General features: G+C 31.0%; 6 protein-coding genes across 8 annotated transcripts; 2 read left to right on the forward strand and 4 right to left on the reverse strand.

Moving 5' to 3' along the window:
- Positions 1-211: 211 nt before the first annotated feature.
- On the forward strand, positions 212-2,157 carry LOC135954073 (tektin-B1). Its single transcript, XM_065504128.1, has 4 exons — positions 212-504; positions 573-1,004; positions 1,070-1,292; positions 1,642-2,157. Exons 1-4 carry the CDS (start codon positions 293-295, stop codon positions 2,074-2,076), a joined length of 1,302 nt encoding a protein of 433 aa, XP_065360200.1. The 5' UTR covers positions 212-292; the 3' UTR covers positions 2,077-2,157.
- On the reverse strand, positions 2,147-4,531 carry Art7 (arginine methyltransferase 7). Its single transcript, XM_065504127.1, has 3 exons — positions 2,789-4,531; positions 2,549-2,700; positions 2,147-2,489 (listed from the first exon to the last, which is right to left on the reverse strand). Exons 1-3 carry the CDS (start codon positions 4,514-4,516, stop codon positions 2,228-2,230), a joined length of 2,142 nt encoding a protein of 713 aa, XP_065360199.1. The 5' UTR covers positions 4,517-4,531; the 3' UTR covers positions 2,147-2,227.
- Positions 4,532-5,692: 1,161 nt separating this feature from the next.
- On the forward strand, positions 5,693-8,643 carry IntS10 (integrator complex subunit 10). The gene is made up of 7 exons (XM_065504996.1): positions 5,693-5,845; positions 6,275-6,342; positions 6,399-6,651; positions 6,720-7,003; positions 7,063-7,573; positions 7,894-8,061; positions 8,129-8,643. The coding sequence occupies exons 1-7, from the start codon at positions 5,708-5,710 to the stop codon at positions 8,576-8,578; spliced, it is 1,872 nt and encodes a 623-aa protein (XP_065361068.1). The 5' UTR covers positions 5,693-5,707; the 3' UTR covers positions 8,579-8,643.
- A 627-nt stretch (positions 8,644-9,270) lies between these two features.
- On the reverse strand, positions 9,271-11,199 carry LOC135953804 (mpv17-like protein 2). The gene has a single exon (XM_065503810.1). It carries the CDS (start codon positions 11,114-11,116, stop codon positions 10,322-10,324), a length of 795 nt encoding a protein of 264 aa, XP_065359882.1. The 5' UTR covers positions 11,117-11,199; the 3' UTR covers positions 9,271-10,321.
- Positions 11,200-13,627: 2,428 nt separating this feature from the next.
- Positions 13,628-14,266, reverse strand: LOC135954135 (transcription elongation factor 1 homolog). The gene is made up of 2 exons (XM_065504207.1): positions 14,179-14,266; positions 13,628-14,016 (listed from the first exon to the last, which is right to left on the reverse strand). The coding sequence occupies exon 2, from the start codon at positions 14,007-14,009 to the stop codon at positions 13,761-13,763; it is 249 nt and encodes an 82-aa protein (XP_065360279.1). The 5' UTR covers positions 14,010-14,016; positions 14,179-14,266; the 3' UTR covers positions 13,628-13,760.
- Positions 14,267-16,422: 2,156 nt separating this feature from the next.
- On the reverse strand, positions 16,423-17,879 carry ND-ACP (NADH dehydrogenase (ubiquinone) acyl carrier protein). 3 transcript variants are annotated; one of them, XM_065505032.1, is made up of 5 exons: positions 17,755-17,879; positions 17,527-17,674; positions 17,069-17,158; positions 16,835-16,960; positions 16,423-16,717 (listed from the first exon to the last, which is right to left on the reverse strand). In XM_065505032.1, the coding sequence occupies exons 2-5, from the start codon at positions 17,662-17,664 to the stop codon at positions 16,538-16,540; spliced, it is 534 nt and encodes a 177-aa protein (XP_065361104.1). In that variant the 5' UTR covers positions 17,665-17,674; positions 17,755-17,879; the 3' UTR covers positions 16,423-16,537. The 3 variants fall into 3 exon arrangements, with proteins under 3 accessions (XP_065361104.1, XP_065361105.1, XP_065361106.1); XM_065505033.1 differs by lacking the exon at positions 17,069-17,158; XM_065505034.1 differs by lacking the exon at positions 16,835-16,960 and having other exon boundaries at positions 17,033-17,158.
- Positions 17,880-18,455: the final 576 nt, after the last annotated feature.

An 18,455-nucleotide genomic window follows, 5' to 3' on the forward strand; every position in this document is an offset into this window, starting at 1 on the left:
GATTTTTGAATATGAACATTCCAACTTTTATCGATTCTAGCCAATGGCACCAATTTATTTGGTGGGTTCTTTAAATGTGTGTTATGTAACCATAATAGCAACAGTCCTTCTCCTTGACAATATGTAGTTAATAATCTAGACCTTATTTGTAATTTACAAAATAGGTACATAATTTTTTATTTTTATTTAGAAAATATTTTCACATATACGAATTGTGTTTCAAATCAAACATTTGTTTCGGACATTTTTTTTTAAATAATAAATAATTTAACAATTTATAAATTACATTAAAATGGCTTTTAAATCACTGTTAGTATTGGAAAAGCCTTTGCAACATTTAGCATTATCCGACTGGCACAATCGTGTAAATACTTTGCGAAATGTTGCCGATGCTAGACGTGACGATGCCTTCGATATTCGTCATAGTTCCAGAACGTTAAGAAACGAGACACGCATAGAAGGAGATTGGACTAACTATGAAACCAATGAAGCATTGGATAATCGGTAAATTAAAAATTAATAAGTATGTAATTAATTGAGGGAGTAAAAACCAATTTCACTTTTTATTAAAGAATTTCTGAACTAAATCGCTGGCGTGAAGTTATTTCAAAAACCCTTGAACGAATCGAACGTGAAATGAAAATGTTGACTGAAGAGAAAGCCTCAACCGAACGAGAACTTGAAGCTATGCAAACGCCTCTGTCGGTTATTGGTGAATGCTTAACCATGCGTGATTGTCGTTTAGGTTCTGAGATGACCTATGATGATGCTGATACTGAAATAAAAAATGAATTAACAGTGGTAGAGAACAATCAACGTTTACTGGCCGACCAGTGTCAAAAGGCTTGGGAGAAATTGTGTCGCTTGGAGGAGGTCAAATTCAAATTACGTTTGGAAATTGACAATAAAAGTGAGGCTGAAGTCATCGATTTGTCTCAATCATCTCTTAATAAATTTGCAGCCAATATCAGCTATAAAACAGATCCCACCAGGAATCCAAAAAAGTTTGCCAAATACTATTAATTTTAATCACATTACTGTTTAATAAAGTTTTTTACTTTAATTATAGTTCATGTTCATATCAGTCATGGCTAGATCATACTCAAAATATGAAACAACTGGCGGAAAACGAATTGGCCGATACATATGCCATTAGAGAGGCTTTATTTGTTTGTCGAGAAAAAGCTCACAATATGTTGATTTCTCAGCAAGAAAGAACAGAACACACTATTCGTAAACGCATATTTGAGACACAGAAAGCACGCAACGAATTAGAGTGGCAGAAATTAAAGGTACGTTGAAAGGGTGATCGATTTGCAAGTAGAATTAGGTAGGTCTTTTTAATACCCTTAAGTGACAATATGTTTATTATCAAGGTTGGCAAGCGATTCGAAAGAGTGTTAAAGGATAACGGTAACTTTAATTTTGATTATTTCGGTAACGATAGCTTAGCGATAACAGTTTTTATATTTACCAAAAAATTTGTCCACCAACATTTTTTTTCAACACAAATTTTGATTTTCGAAAAAAAAAAAAAAATCACCAAACAATTTCTTTTACCTACATTTTTTGCAAATTTAAATTCTCAACATTATTTGGAATCATACAGAAACTCGACAAAGTTGTTCTTATCTTTTGCAGATGAAAGAAGAAATGGAAAAGGCCATATGTGAAATTAAAACACTGGAACAAGCATTACGAGATAAAACAGATGGTTTGAAATTAGCAGAAACTCGTTTAGAGAATCGGGCTCAACGTTCCGGAATGGAGCTGTGTTTAGATGAAGCACACGATCAACTTTGCTTTGAGGTACAAAAAATTCGTGATATACGTCGTCGTCTAAACGATAAAATCGAAGAGGCCAAAACCAATTATAATCTATTGGAAGAGCATGCACAAAAGATTGATGTTGATTTGGATAACAAGCAGCACTCATTAATGACTGATATAAGAGCGTTAGATTTGCGTCAACGTTTAAAGGGTGGTGAATTTGGACAAACTAACACTTTACCATCTGCACAAACCGACAGAAATATTGTTTTGACTAAAATGGAAAAGGAGATTCCTAAAAATTAATGGCGTCAATTTCTATTATTCAAATTATTAATATAAAATTAAAAAAAATAAAAACATTATCAAACAAATATTAAATATGTACGAATATTTTGTTTTATTGCTTGAATAATTCCTGAGAAATTATTGGTTTTACTTTGGAATTACATTTGTGTTACACCTTAACTTTAAAATTAAAATCTAGTTGACCCAATTTGGGCTTTAAATCTACATTCCATTGAACTATACTTTTACCACTTTCTACACATTGGGCTTTGCTCAACAAATGTACACCTTGTCGCACAAACATATCCCATTTTATAAAGCTGCCCGCTTCGATGGGTTCTACAGGTCCTGAGCTAACAATTGATTTTGTAGTTGCAGTATTGTCTAACAACCAATCTACCCATAAAGCAATTCCATTACAATTTGCCGAACTAAAATAAATAATTTGATTTATAATTTGAAATTATTATTGTTACATTTTAGAACTTACAATTCGATGTTAATATCACCACTTGATGATTGGTCTTGGTTAAAATTCCTAAATTCTATTTGTAGCAATTGTTGGGGTGGAGCTAAAGCCCGACAAGGATATTCCCATAATGGTTGGGCTTCAACTTTTGACTGGGCAATAGATGTAGAACTCTAAAAATTAAAGATTTCATACATTTTATAAAATGTAGAATAACTCATGCAACAACAAAATATATGTGTTTGTATATTAATTACTTACCTCTACCATTTTATCAAAATGTCTTAAATCAAAACCCTCGCATTCCTTAAGAGGAGTTCGAATTTTGTGCAGGTCTAAAAATTCGACTGGTACACAATAAATACGTGCACTAAATGGCGATATTTCCACTGAATCTGATAGTTTTTCTTTTATTTGCATTAATAAAGTACCGAAGTAAAAATTATCCCATGGTAATATGGATGTCAAAAAATATGGCTCCGCAAAAACATGAGTTATATTTTGCAAGTCACCATCGCTTAGATCCTCCAACTTTTCTAGAAACTCAACATTTGAAAGTCCATTAGATTGCACTATAGAATCCATAAAATTTCTTGAATAGCGATGGGGTTCATGACACCAAACCTTGGAAGCTTTTAAACGGTCACAGGCTAAGCCTAAAATACAACCATCACCTAAAACCAAAACCTGTGAATCGGTTTTAATATGCTCCTCTAAATAATTTAAATAACGCTTATTTCGTGGACTTTGGTTCATTTGTCCAATACGTGTTCGGCCATAGGTCATGTGCAGAGAACATGAGCAACAATGTCGGGGAACAGATTTTTTAAAGTTTTCTTCGGTTTTCGGAAAAGCATCAAACCATAGGGAATATTCGTCATGGTTACAATTCAATATAAATTCTTCACCAACCTTTGAAATATTTAAAGGTTTGGGTATATAATAAATTGCTTGCATCCAATGATCTCGCCACGGTATAACATTAGCTAAAGGTTTAGAAGGGTATTTTTCAGCTGCCAATTGCTTAAACTCAGGATGTGCCCAAAATGGTGCACAGCTAAGTTTTATTTCTTCTTCAATGTCCATAGTGATATCCCACCAATAAAAAACCAAATCCGTTGAGCCTACACTGGTCGATTTTAAAATGTGATTATTTTCCCTTGCCAACTCCCTTAATTGTTTGCGATTAAAATCGAAATCAAAAATGTTCAATGGCTCTGTGATGGGTCGAAATTGTTCTAGCGGCAGTTGAGAAAGTTGTACATCATGCAAGTTAGCTTCTCCTTGACAATTCGCTATATCCTTGGGTGGTGTTAATAGAACATCACCATCCAAATTGGCTACAATCTTAAGAGAATTCCACTGGGCCGCCAAGGGTGTTTGCACCACCTGAGCATAACAAGTAGCTTTAGACGGTATACATATAACATCTTCAGTCAATAAATTATCATGTGCATGATTGTATATACCAATTGCGCCTTCTCCTATTAATTCAGTATCCAGTACTTCGGTAACTAAAACATTAGCTTTCCGGGGCATATCTTGTCCAACAATTATATCGGTTGATCTTTTCTTAATCAACGTGATTTTATCTCTAACTTTATTAGCTTCTAAAATGATCTCGGCACAATTTGCCATAGGTATAAATGCTTCACACGCGGTTACCGAATCAGCACCAGAGGCCACTGCCATCATTGAGAGTATTCCAGTTCCCGTGCCAATATCTAGCACATGAGCTTCTTTACCTTGTTTGTGTAGTTGTTCAATCGTTTTACGCAAGGCAGCATAATATTTCTGATTTCGTTCCTTGTCGTGGAGCATATCACCGAAACCAGCATTAGCCACTTCCTGGTGGTAGTCATATGAATCTTCTTTTGAAGCCCATTCATTTTGACCTGTTATAGGATTAAGCACTTGGGTAAATACTGCCATTTGCCTTTTTATATTAAAAATATTTAATTTAAAAGATTTTACGAATTTTACAATCATAAAATTTGTATTTTATAAAAAATAATAATAAAATAACAATGTAACCAAAACGCGTTTTTATAAATTTATTTCAAAATATACAATTCACAATAGTAGCTAATTATCCCATTAACGCCTGACTCGAAATTAACGCGTGTTTTCCAAAATAAATAGTTCAATAAATTCATTAGCAGGATCGTTTTTAAAAAAGCATTTTTTAGTCATATTTAAATATAATTTTGATCTAAATTTGTATTTATATATTATATACGGAATTAGGCTAAATTAAAAAAATAAATATTGACTCTTGAAGCCATTGGTTTCTGAATTCCGTTTATATCGATGGTTTTTATTTATTTATCTCTTTCTTAATTTTAGTTGAGAAATCTTTTTTTCCATGGTATCCAGTCACAAACTTTGTCTTGGACATGTTGCCGTGGTTCTGGTGAAGTATATAAATATAATAAAATCTGGTTTCTTACGATTTTGAACAACAAAATCAATTTTTAGCCTAGGTACTGGACCTACCCAGATAAATATATATTTTTTAAAATAAAGGTCATCTAAATAGTATATGTCCATTAGGTTTTTCTGGATTATCATTCCATTCACCATTTATGTTAAAATTTTTTGAATTTGTAAAATTTCGTACTTTTGACACAAAGATTTCACACCCAAGACATTACCCCATATGATAACAAATATTTTGTTTAAGTAGTCCTCTTCTTCCTTTATCTATCCATGAAAATTGATTTGCGATACTTCTCACATGGACCTATATCGATTTTTTCTAAAACAGATCAATTTTTGGATATTTTTCTTAGCATCCGGCGTTAATGGGTTAAATTGGAACAAAAGCTGCCACATTTTGCAGTTTTAAAAATCATCAAATGTATTACATTATTTATTACTTCTTCTTTAAAAAATAACTCAATTATTATTAATAAATTACGAAATTAAAATATTAATTTCGACATAATTTTCATAAAAAATTGAACTTATTCGTTTATGTGTATTAAGAAACAAAAAAACTTGTTTTTTTAAGAAATACTTTTCGATTGTCATCACTGGTTTCATGTGACAGTTGCTTACAAAAACAATTTTTTGTAAACAAAAACAGTAACAAGAAAACTACAAATAATTTTATGTAAAATTTTAATAATAATTATTAAAAATATAATTTTGCAACTTGTTTTTAATAACAATTTAAATATGATGGAGATATCGTGCGGTAGTGATGAAACATATATAATAGAACAATCTAAAAAGTTGAGATCAACGGATCCTTGCGCTGCAAAAGCTTGGATTATTACAGCAAAAACTTTGTTTCCAAATAATTTTAATGTTCAAGTAAGTTCATGTAAAAAAAATCTATTAATTTCTATAGGTTAGGTTCCATGGGCCGCCACTCATCAAGCAGCTCACTTGGGTCCATTCATAACTTATCCCATTGTGATACCCAAAAAGTAAATAGCTGAATATTTATACTACATCCTTCGTTTCCATGGTGAACCAAGCACATTCTCTGATGAAGGAATGGATGCTCCTAAGATTATAAAAACGTGAGCAAGGGGGGTTCCAAGAATACTTTACCTCAAGTTTTTCAGAGCCGGGGATTGGCAGAATAGGTGGGACAGTCTCCTCTTCTTCGTTCCGACACCTTCTACAGTAATCGTTAAACCGTAGGCCCATGTTTATTAATTTGTATACAAATGTTTTAAATGAATTTTGTTAGTACAAGTCGTAAACTGGGAGTACATTTTTTACATATATTTTCAGTTTGAGGCATATCGTTTGGAGAAGGATGCAAATAATTGTGAAGAGGCCGCAAAATGTTTCAGTTACATGTATGTTTCTTTTCATATTTCTATTCGAGAATGATTAATTAATCTTTTTTTTATAGTATTCTAACATTTCAAAATCAAAACGTCGAATTATGGGATGAAGTAAATGAGCTAACAAATGCTTTAAGAGCTCCTGAAAATGAGATCACTCCGCAGCAAGAGTTTTATGTTAAAATGTTTCAACATGTTTCTTATGATGTTCAACACAAAATACTAATGTTAACCGTTAATCATACAGAAAATAGTTTAAATCAATGCAAACTATTGTTATTGGTCTTAAAAAGATTTCCTCAAGCAGCCGTAACACATTCTGTAAGTATTTTATTTAAAAATAGCTATATTTGTCTATGGGTTTTGTGTTTATATTTATATTTCTCTAGCCACGACTTTTGGAAATGATAGCTGATGGTATGAAACAAAATCCCCAAAAATATCAAGAAATTCTGGTAGAAGAAGCATTGCCTTTAATATATCACAAAACTCCAGAATTGCCGGCCGGTTTAGTATGTCGCTTGTTTACAATTTCATTGGAATATTATATAAGGCAAATTATAGATGAAACGAAATGTGACACCGCCGAGGTGTGGAAAAAGATATTTCAAGTGTTAATGTTGTGTGGCAAGATACAACGTTGGGAGACCTTTTTGCCTTTTAATAAAACCTGGTAAGATTTAAATATTCCAATAGATTTTTAAATTATTTCTTAATGCTTAATTACGCTAGGGGACAAAATGTTTATTGGGATAAACTTATAGAAATAGTTTCAACAAGTGCCGCTGGCAGTAGACAAGTCTTATTCTATGCCACAACACTATTTATTTATTCACTGCACTGTTACATTAAAAACTGCAATACGCGGCCAGAGGATATGGAAATTAATCATGTACTAGTTGAGGGCTTCACAGATTGGAAATTAGAACGCACAGATGCACAGAGTATGGAACCGCCACGCATATCATTAACAACGCCAACAAGTGAAGAAATTTCTAAAGCCTTTGTCCATGCCGCTCAATGTTGGCAACTGTTAAATACCGAACAATTTCAAAGAGATTTTAGTAAACTTCTGCTAAAATTCCCATTATCACCTTGGATATCTAGATTTCTATTTGATTTGGCAATATATTTTGGCCACCAAGAGGAAGCTAAAAAACTTATGACTGAAATGACTATTAAAAGTAGTTTGGTACACCATATATTAAAACTAAGTTTGAATTTATTGCAAGGCAAACTAACAGTAAGTGAAAACCATATTTTTTTATACTCTTCACCATAAGATTATTATTCCGTTTGAAGTTTCTACATTTTTCATTTGGTACCGTGAATCGGGAAAAATATATTTATTTTTTTTTTTACCAAAAAATTTTTTTTAATCCAAATTGTTTTTTTAACAAAAATTTTTTTTTAACTAAAATTAGTTTACCGCCATAATATTTTCAACAAATTTCTTTTTAATCTTTATCTTAATGTATACTATGGTGAATGATATATAAAATTCGGCACAGCCGGAATAGCTCTCTTACTTGTATAATCTTAATTAAATTTTTATTGTTTTAGTACGAGGGCTTTGAGTGTATATTAAAAGTTATAAGCGATTTACCACCAAGTCAAGGACAAGTTTTGGAACAATTAACTTTGAAAGTGCCACGACACATGATATTTATACCTTTAACGCAAAAGGCTTTAGTGCAATATTGTACCAATGCTATAGTAACTAGTTTAAGTGTATGTATGATATATAATTAATAGTTTATAGATATATTTTTTAATTTTAGAAACTTGCCACTTTTAGCGAAAAATCTATGAACCCAATTGTCCGGATGATATTTTAGGCGATCTCTTGATCTTACTTCAGCTGGAATATCCACGTGAAACAGAAATAGCTGAACAAATATTTTCCATAATAAGCAGCCGTCGTTCTTTTACATTTCGCAATTTTTCGGCGTTTCTGGTGAACATAGATTTTATTGAAGAGTTTATGTATATTTGGCACACCCACAATGAAGAATTTAATTTCGATTTTACTTCCAACAATGTGCCTGCAGGAAACTGTCAAGGGTCGGCCGGTGCACGTCGTACCCGTGGTTCCGATAAAGGCGTGAGAGAAGATTTTCGCTTGATTATAAAACAACAAATAACACGTTCCAATGAAAATGTCACTACATTAATTGCCAATTTTATAGGTCAGGAACATTTGCGTTTAATGCACTATTTATTTGATGTAGATGTTGGTCAGTTTTAATTTGATTTGTTTACATATTTTCTATTAATTACGAATAAATAAATAATGTTTTACATTAAAAATAACTATTTTATTTCAAATTGATACATTTGAGTAAATCTGATATATTGTAGTGAGTGATATGTATTGTTGTACTTTTATTTTTGTTGTTATAAAGTTCAGAATACGGGAGTTAAAATAAAACAACTTTATGGCAAATGAATAGAAATATTTTAAAAGTAAAAATAAGTAGAATATACAAAAATAAAATATTATACCTAGTACGTATTGTTATGCATAAATCTATGTTTATTTCATTTGCAAATCCTCATTATAGACTAAAAATCACATTATTAAAGTCAACAAGTAAGAGTGCTATATTCGGCTGTGCCGAATCTTATATACCCTTCACCAAATTATACTTCAAAATTTTAAATATTTTTAGGTAAACAAAATTTAATTTTTTTTCCAGTTGTTTTTTGAATTTTTTGGAAAAAAAAATTTTTCGATTGTTATTTTAAATTTTTTTTTTTTAAATTTAAAATTTTTTTTTTTTTAAATTTAAAAATTTTTTTTTTTTCAAATTTTAAAAATTTTTTTTTTTTTAAATTTTAAAAAATTTTTTTTTGTTTTTTCAATTTTTTTTTAAAAAAAAAAAATTCGGGTTCAAAATTTTTTTCCCGATTTTACCCATTGTAGGTCCAACTTACTATGGTCTTATATACGTCGTTGCAAATGTCTTTGAAATATCTATCATTAGATATCCATATTGTCTATATTAATGTCTTAGTAATCCAGATATAGGTAAAAAAATAGGTCAAAAATCGAGGTTGTCTTGGTTTTTTCCTCATATCTCAGTCATTTGTGGACCGATTTTGCTGATTTTAAATAGCAAAATTCTCGAAAGCATGTCTGACAGAATTATTGAAGATTTGGATCCCGAAGATATCTGGGGTCTTCAGAAAACTGATTTCAACAGACAGACAGACGGACGGACAGACAGACAGACGGACATGGCTTAATCGACTCCGCTATCTATAAGGATCCAGAATATATATACTTTATAGGGTCGGAAATGAAAAATGTAGAAATTACAAACGGAATGACAAACTTATATATACCCTTCTCACGAAGGTGAAGGGTATAAAAACATAAATACTCACAGATCGGAAACTATTCTGTCATAGACCTATCTCAGTTGTCAACGGTAACGATATTTGGATTATTTCGGTAACGGTAGCTTGGCGGTAACCGCATTTGCTGTAATTTTGGTAACGTAATTTGATCCTCAATTTAATTACATATGTATTAGTAAAATGTGGTAGTGGGTATTTTATTGTATTTTAAATGTGGAGATTTCAATAAACTCAATTATTGAAATCAAAGTATTTGTATTTTTATTATTTAAATTATTTATAGAATATCGGTAACGGTAGTTCTGATGAAATGGTATTTTAGTGGTAACGGTTTTAAACTCGGATCAACTGTGCAGCATTTACTATATGAAATATTTTCAAAAATAGCAACAATGTTTTAAAAATATATTGTGATAAGGTAATGCAATAAAATTTACAATCTAATTTTAACAGTGATTTCAATTTATTGTTTAACTTAACAACCAGTTTATACGTATCGTATACGTATCGAATGCATACTTTTAAACTTGGGTATCTCTTGTATACTAGAGATAACAATCTAAGGACTAAAGATCATTTTTTGTGTTTGTTAATTGTTCTAAAAATTATTATTTTACATTTTATAGTTTTACAATTGCTCATTGTGGTCATGTTTTACATAAGACATGAAAATATTATACAAAGCCGTACATACATTGACAAATGTAACACGATATTTGGTCTCCAAATATCGAAAATTAATATATTGTGCTCCGGGCCATAGTAGCCAATCTATCATGTAAATAAATAGGAATTTCTCTTTAAGCTCATCGTTGGTTTCTTTAAAGGTTTTTCTTTCCAGGAAGCATGCCGAATAGAAAAATATAAATATACAAGCCGGCGACATCAACAATTCATCTATCAAGATTTTCTTCATAACATTTTTAAAATTTGCTACAGGCATTACTTTATCCATCCAATTATATACGTAATGATGCAGAGGTCCTTGCAGAGCACCCACTATGAACATACGGCCCATGCGTTGCCAATCATAACGTTTAGAATTTGGAATGCCTCGCCGATATTCAATCTCTTGAGCAATTACATCGCCAAAAACCATTAGCACGCCAGAGCCAACAATATTGGTGATAAGTAAATATTTTCCAAAAACATTCTTCCATAATCTTCGTATCGCTACAAATTTTGTTGTTGTATTTGAGTTATTTGTATTGCTGCTGCTGTGTTTTATTCTATAGATTTGTAACTGAACATGTTGTAGGGGTGTTGATTTTAATGTTGTTGTTGTAGGTCTTGATAGGGGTGATTTAACATACAGCTGATTTCGTATACTTTTTGTTGTTTTATTGAACTGACTGTAACTTCTTAGAATTTGTTGTTGACGCAATGTTACAGTTGTATAATTTAAAGCACTTCTAGCAAACATTTTGTACTTTTATTTAAAATTACTCTTAGTTTTTATTTACTTTATTAACTTAATACTAAAATTTCATCACTAAAAATGTTGTTACTAAGATCCCATACGTTATTTACACCTGACTTTTTTTTTGTTTTTTTAGCAAGGCGAATTTATAAAGGTGGAGTCAGTCAAATAGCTGATTACTTTTCTTTAGTTTGTTTGGTTCTAGCGGCTGTCAAATACTATTTTTATATTTCAATATCGCCCTATTCCATGCTTATGGAAATAATACCACAAAGTATACAGAGGCGTCAAATTTGACAGTTCAAAAACACTAAAATCAGCTTTTTTTGAAATTGTTTCGATAGAAAGAGAAAACAAATTTGCGGTTTAATACAGACAGTGCGTTAAAACAAACAACTATATAAATAAGCACAAAACCAAACCAGTTGAAATTGTTTCGAACGAAAGAGACAAATATATTTTTTTTGCCGTGTCGCCTCTGTATACTTTGTGATAATACTTAGTTTTTACATACATTACTTAAAAACTATTCAAATATCCACATTATTATATATGCTTTATTACGCATTTTTTTATTTTTGTTTTTTGACATTTGCAAAGGTATTGTTGTTGTTTTTGTGGATCTGCCACTACCTTATATTAGTTTTTGCAAGTCGATATTGCCATATTAAATTTTTCTTGCAATGCTTAAATAATAACCACAATGTGGCTACACGCGACAAATCGTTGTTGTGGATTGTGAATGAATGATGGCAGTTATTTTTGAAAAACATTTAATTTTCGTCCATGTTCTGTTAATCGACAGTCTTCAAAAATGAAAAATTGAAAAATGTATGTTCTGAAATTCCAGGATTTTATACATTGAAACTAGTTTGTTTAGTCGAAAGTAAAACATGTAAATCAGAACACCAGAACGTTTTTACCTTTTACTTTCTTTAAATAAACCGGATTCTTTTAATTCATACAAAAAAAATTTAAATAGTCCCTCTGTGTTTTTCTATAAATACACTTTTTATAATTTACTTCAATAAACACACTTAAATAACAGTTTAAGTATAACAAACATTTTAAAATTAATTCAAAATTATTATTTGATCAAAATGCAAAGGTGAGAATGAAATTTGTGAATTGTTATTGGCAATCCCACAATTCCGAGGTCAGGGCTATAAATTCCCTTAGCAAGATATTTTAGAACATATTGTGTCATACAAGAGTGGTTTTAATTTTTTAAAAGCAGCTATGAAATTAGAAATTTACATAAAAAATAGATATAATTCGGAAGGCAGTTATACAAATTCTTAAATTAGTTTTCTTTTGTAGTACATACCATAGAGAATAGACATAGAGCGGAAACTCTCCAGTCAAAGACCTAACTCAGTTGTCAAAAACCTAATTGGTGAGAATGTATTAGTAGAAAAAACTATGTGAAAACAAAAGCACATGGTACATATCATAGAGAAACATAGAGCGGAAACTATTAACAAAACTATTAACAAAAATCCAGACTAAAGTAGGTAAAAAAATTGAAATTTTAATTTTCAAATGTCAATATCTCGTTAACTATAAGAGATAAAATATAGTTTAAGTAATGTTTTTTGTAGCTCTCTTCTTGTAGATTCTACATACATTTAGTATATCGGATGGAGAACAAATATTTAACTTAATTTCAAATACCCGATATACCCCACATTGAGGCCTCGAGGCTCCCACACCTTATTCTCTAATAAAAACTTAAACTCAGCTACACCTCTATAGACTGGGAAATTTTATTAACATCGGACTATTGGTTTAGAAGTTACATATTTATTTCCACTTTTTCATTTCCCCCAATGTACGACGGGATAGACTTCCCGTAGTACAATCACGCGGTGAGGCACGACTACAACGTCTTTAGCCACAAGGATTCCACGTTCACACGACAATTGGATCTACGGTCCGGAACGACCCGATTCTCAATCGGTCAAATATTGTCAACCCAACAACAGCTGTATCAACCGGAAATTTTTTCCCCAGGGAAGAACTTCCAACAAAAGCGGAACTGTTATAACAACAAGGATTCTCTCCGTTGACCGCAGCACCACCACTGGCGTCAAGAAGAGGGAGAATCGTAGAGGTATAACCCCTACTCAGGCTAATAAAACCTTTAGTTACTCATTAAAAGGCTAAATGAGATTTTAACTCTTTTTTTTTCGTATATCGCAGCCATTTACATACATATGAGCCAATTTTAATTAACAACCGAACCATGGCTATGCCCGATAAATTGATGTATCAATCACGTTTGGGGCTTCGGAAATCTGATTTAAACGGACAGACAGACATGACTATTTCGACTCCGCTGACAAACATATGTATAATAATAATGCATCCAAGCTCAAGTGTGGATCACTCATAACAAAAAATAGTTTCAGATTCGATCTGATTAAGATTAAATGGTCAAAATGACAACATTACATATCGTCAAAGACTTTTTAATATATAAGTAGTTCTGAATATGACAAGGATTTAACATAATTTTGTTTCCTTTTGTCCAGTTTCCGTTTTATTTTATTATAATTGCAACATAAAAGTTTTTTACTTAAATAAATTTGTATGGGATTTGTGTTTAATGGAAAAGAAATATCTTACAGTAAGAGACAGGTTTTAGTTAATTAGCTGTTTCGCAAGCGTCAACCCAATCATTGTAAACGTCCAAAGGCTCCGATAGAAAATTAATTGTCGTTTGATAATCTTCCAGACAAACTCGACAACTTATCCTCGCCGCATTATGTCCTTTGTCCATTTTAACTTCACATGATTTTTCATGATTACAGAAAGGGCAATTAAACTGTTGATCTAAGGGCTCGATATTTTTACGTTTTGGTGGTGGCTTTCTCTTTGATTTACGTCTTCCCATTTTGACACTACAAATAAAAAATGTTAAGCGGCTTTCGGAAAAAACAACAACAATAGAAAGCATGCGACGCTAGACGTAAATAATCTAGCAATAAAATGGTTTATTTTTTTTTCAAATGAGCTTTTTTTTATTTACTAATGCACTTGTAATTTATCAATTAAATACTTACGGGTAGTATTGAGATTTTTTATAGAAACAAATTTATTAATGCTGTTTTAATTTCTTTTCACAAAATATGGCGTCCCTCAGCTGTTTATATATCAGAGTTGGAAAATTGAGGTATTAAAACGTTACAAAAGAAGAACTACGGCTCAATTAGTTTGTACGTTGCGTGACGTTACGAATAAACTGTTTTTTATAGTTACGTTAAAAAAAACCAGAGATCAAAGTTAGTTTTTAAAATAAAGCTGATACGTTCTTACACTGCAGCCACACGATCAAGTTTTTCTTGATAGTCTTTTACATATACTGTTTGTCAAAATTTATAAAAATTGAAAGCGGTGACGTAGGCAGCACGCAACTTGAAAACAATTTTAGTACAAATTGGACATAAAAATGTAATCAGCTGTTTTCTTGAATGAAAAATTGAACACCAACTTGAATGTGAAATTGAATGCAAGTTCGTTTCAATTCTTAAAAGTGTGAGTGTATTAGTAAAAAAGTGTGAGTGTATTAAAACTTGAAAGGCAAAACTTGATCGTGTAACCCCCAAGTTACGGAAAAACTAAATACCACAAACTATTTTCCAGTGGCAACACCGCTGCTGACACCAGCAAAACCAGTTTTTTAATATGAAGTTTTTACGATTTAGATTTGGGGGGTCATCCATCAGCCAAACATTCCCATATGAAATACACAGGCGTGAGCATGTGAGCTGCGCATATTGAGCCGGATGAGTATAAAGTTGCCAGATCAACAAATAAAAAAACATGGCATCCTGTTGTTTCAACACGAAATTGAAAAACTAAACAATTTTGTTGTATACATTAGGGTTCTATAAGTCGATTGTTTGATTATTCGAACAATCGACTATTTCCGAAAAAAGTCGAAATCGACTTTTTGGTTGGAAAAAAGTCGAACAATCGATTATGTTATCTCAAAAGTCGAAAATAGTCGATAAAAGTCGGATAGTCGATAAAAGTCGACTTTTTAGATTGTTTATAAAATAAAGCTTTTTTTCTACACAAAATTCTTACAACATTATTCTAACTATTATCGCCTGGATAAATTTAATTTTTAGTGCTAAACATTACAAAAGGCGCATCAATAAATGTAGAAACCATGTATTTTTTACAAGAAATGGTAAAAAGTTGAAAAAAGTCGAAAATAGTCGGAAAGTCGAAAATAGTCAAAAAAAGTCGATTAACCAAAAAGTCGAAAGTTCGAAAAGTCGACTTTTTAAAAAACGGAAAAAGTCAAAAGGTCGAAAAGTCGACTTTTTGTTTCAGTTATATATCCCTAGTATACATTTGAATGCATGATTCAAATATACAAGGTTACTCCACTTCTCTCTCACAAAAATATTTTTGAAGTTTATTGGAATTATTTGAAATTAGTTTTTGTAAACAATAAAAAAAATCGTTGCCACATATGGAAAAAAGGATATAACGTTTAAGAAATTTTTAATTTTAATGTGTAATTTATATTAATTCATAAAAGATACATATTTAATTAAATTATTTGTTTCTTTAGTTAACCATCCAGATTTTGTAAAATCAAAAACATTCAGCCCAATTATGAATAAAAAATTCCGCGGGAGTTTGTTCCCCGGGAGTTTTTTCCCATTGAATTTGAATAGGAAAAATGAGAAAAGGGGGAAAACTCCCGCGGAATTTTTATTCATAATTGGGCTGATTGTGTAACCGACCATTTAAATTGACCTTAGAAAATATTGCTTCGTCCATTCATCTATGTCCATGTTGAAATAAGGGCATCCCTCAGGCTTTAACAATATGATACATGTCCATCTTATTTGGTTGCAAAACAAAAAATTCAAAATCTTACAAAATTTGGTTCGGTTTCTTGCCATCCATATCTTTTTGTGACTTTTCTTTCTTGGAGTCTGTGTAAGGGATATTTTCTTTCTTTATTTTAAAATTATTTAAAAAACGAATTTCTTTAGTTTAAATTTTTTGTTTCTGTTTTTTTTTTGGATTTTTAAATAAACAAAAATGGGATTTTATAAACGTTAAAAAAAATATTGAAGTTCTTGCTTTGCTGCAGATCTTGATTTGTTCCAAAACATCGAAAATCAATGATAGAAATATAAATATTTAAAAAAGTCTAACATGCAGTCGCAATTGAATAATTCGTACTAGAAAAAATTAAATTATACTATGTAGTAGTTGCTACAATACGTTTTGAATTATTTTATCTTATATTTGGTTTAAAATTAGAATTAAATTACATGTCGTTTTTTTAATTTTGCTTAAGCATTTCTTTTTAATAAGTTCAAATTAGATTTGCCCTCTTTATTTTAAATTATATTCTTATTGATTTTAATGTTTGTTCTACAAAAACACATTTATTTATTCATAAACATCTTCTTTATCAGCGACATACTTAATGATATCGGCTGGTCGCAATAACTTTTCGGCATCTGAATCGGGAATTTCAAAACCGAATTCATCTTCCATGGCCATAATTACTTCAACGTGATCTAGGGAATCGAGACCCAAATCATTGATGAAGTGAGACTCAACACGGAGCTAGAAAATTTGAAAAATAATACAAAAAGAAGATATAAGTACAGATTGTTGATAAGTCGAAGACTATTGACAAAATAGTATAAGGAAGCAAAGGCCTGGCAAAGGCAAAACATTTACCTTGCTTGGGTCAATCTTGTCATACAATTTCAAGACGAGCAATACACGCTCATTGATCAATTTCAGTGATAGTGGAGGTTTTGCAGAGTATTTGCGTGCAACTTGCCATTGCCAGTTATTGCTCCCCTAACAAGAAAATAAACAAAACAAAGAAACAAAAATACATTAGTATGATTCTGTTCAATATACATAAATTACCTTATCACTAGTAACTTTATCGTAAGATGTCACTACTTTCAAAACACGATCTTTAATGTCTTCCATAGTCAATCTGTCGGAATAGCAACGTACCTGTACATTGACAGTACGTGCTTTTAAAAGGTTCTAAATTAGAATAAGCAGTAAAAATTTTTTAGTATACAATGTTTAATAATACATAGTATTATAATTAATAATATGTACTACTTTTATAATATATCCCAGTACATAATATCGATCATTTCGTTTGGACTGTACTTTGTAATTTCTTTCTTCTTTTTACAAACATATACCTCACAAAATGAACTCGACTTAAATTTTTAATACTGATAACGACACTCTTCCCGTATACCATCAATTAATCACATCCCATAGAACCCATTTTTTTTTCTTTAAGAAAAGTGAGGTTAGGGCTTTTTTCATTAAATATTGTAAAATTATTTTTATGTAGTTTTTTGTCTTTAAAATTTCATATCCTTTCACTTTCCACTTACTTGTGTAACACCATTGCACATGGCTGGAACGGCAATTCTGTGCAATAAACGCATCTGTGGTTGGGCAGTGATTACACGGATTCCATTTGCGGCTCTTGCCAAACGGGCACAGTTACGGGCAATTTGTGTTAGCGACATTTTCAAGGGCCTGGAAAAATAGTGCACAGTTTTTATAAATATTTTCTATCAATTGTAATTGAATTGTTTTTAAAATTTAATCGAAATTACCCCAAATTTCTTAGAAGAATATTATGTAAAAACTTCTGCAAAACTTGTGTGTTCTCCACAAAAAAATGTTAAACCGAAATGTCAAAAATATTGGGAACTTTATTATGTTGAACAAAAAAAAACCCCATGTTTTTTCTTTGACATTTTAGGTGTAAAAATATTGCCAGACTTATGAATAAATATTTTGGAAAACTATACATTTTGTATGACTATGGAAAACATGTACACCAAATCGTAACGAATTCAGAACAGTAAAGGCTCAAAACTTAATTTGTATACCCTTCATCATAAGTGGAAAGGCTATATATAAGTTTGTCATTTGATTTGTAATTTCTATATTTTTCATTTGCAAGTATACTATCCCAATAAGCAACAAAGCACCAAAAATTTTAGCACTTGAACATTTTGTTGGAATTCGACTTGAATGCACATATAATTATGTTTTAAACTTGAAAAATATTTGAAAAAATTAACTATTTTTCAAAAAAAAAAAACATGGCTTAAATTTATGTTTCCTTTTTACTGGAGAATGCTAAATTCAAGGCTTGAATTACACTTGCTTTCATTTTATTTATTCTGGATCGTTATAGAAGCGGAGTCGATATATATTCATACATGAATATATCCGCTATAGACCCTATAGATAGGGGAAAATATGTTTTAAACCGAATTTTTTTATTCACTAATTAATTTGGAAAAAA

Source organism: Calliphora vicina, chromosome 3 (genome assembly GCF_958450345.1).
Source record: "Calliphora vicina chromosome 3, idCalVici1.1, whole genome shotgun sequence".
In the NCBI taxonomy this organism is placed as follows: domain Eukaryota; kingdom Metazoa; phylum Arthropoda; class Insecta; order Diptera; family Calliphoridae; genus Calliphora; species Calliphora vicina.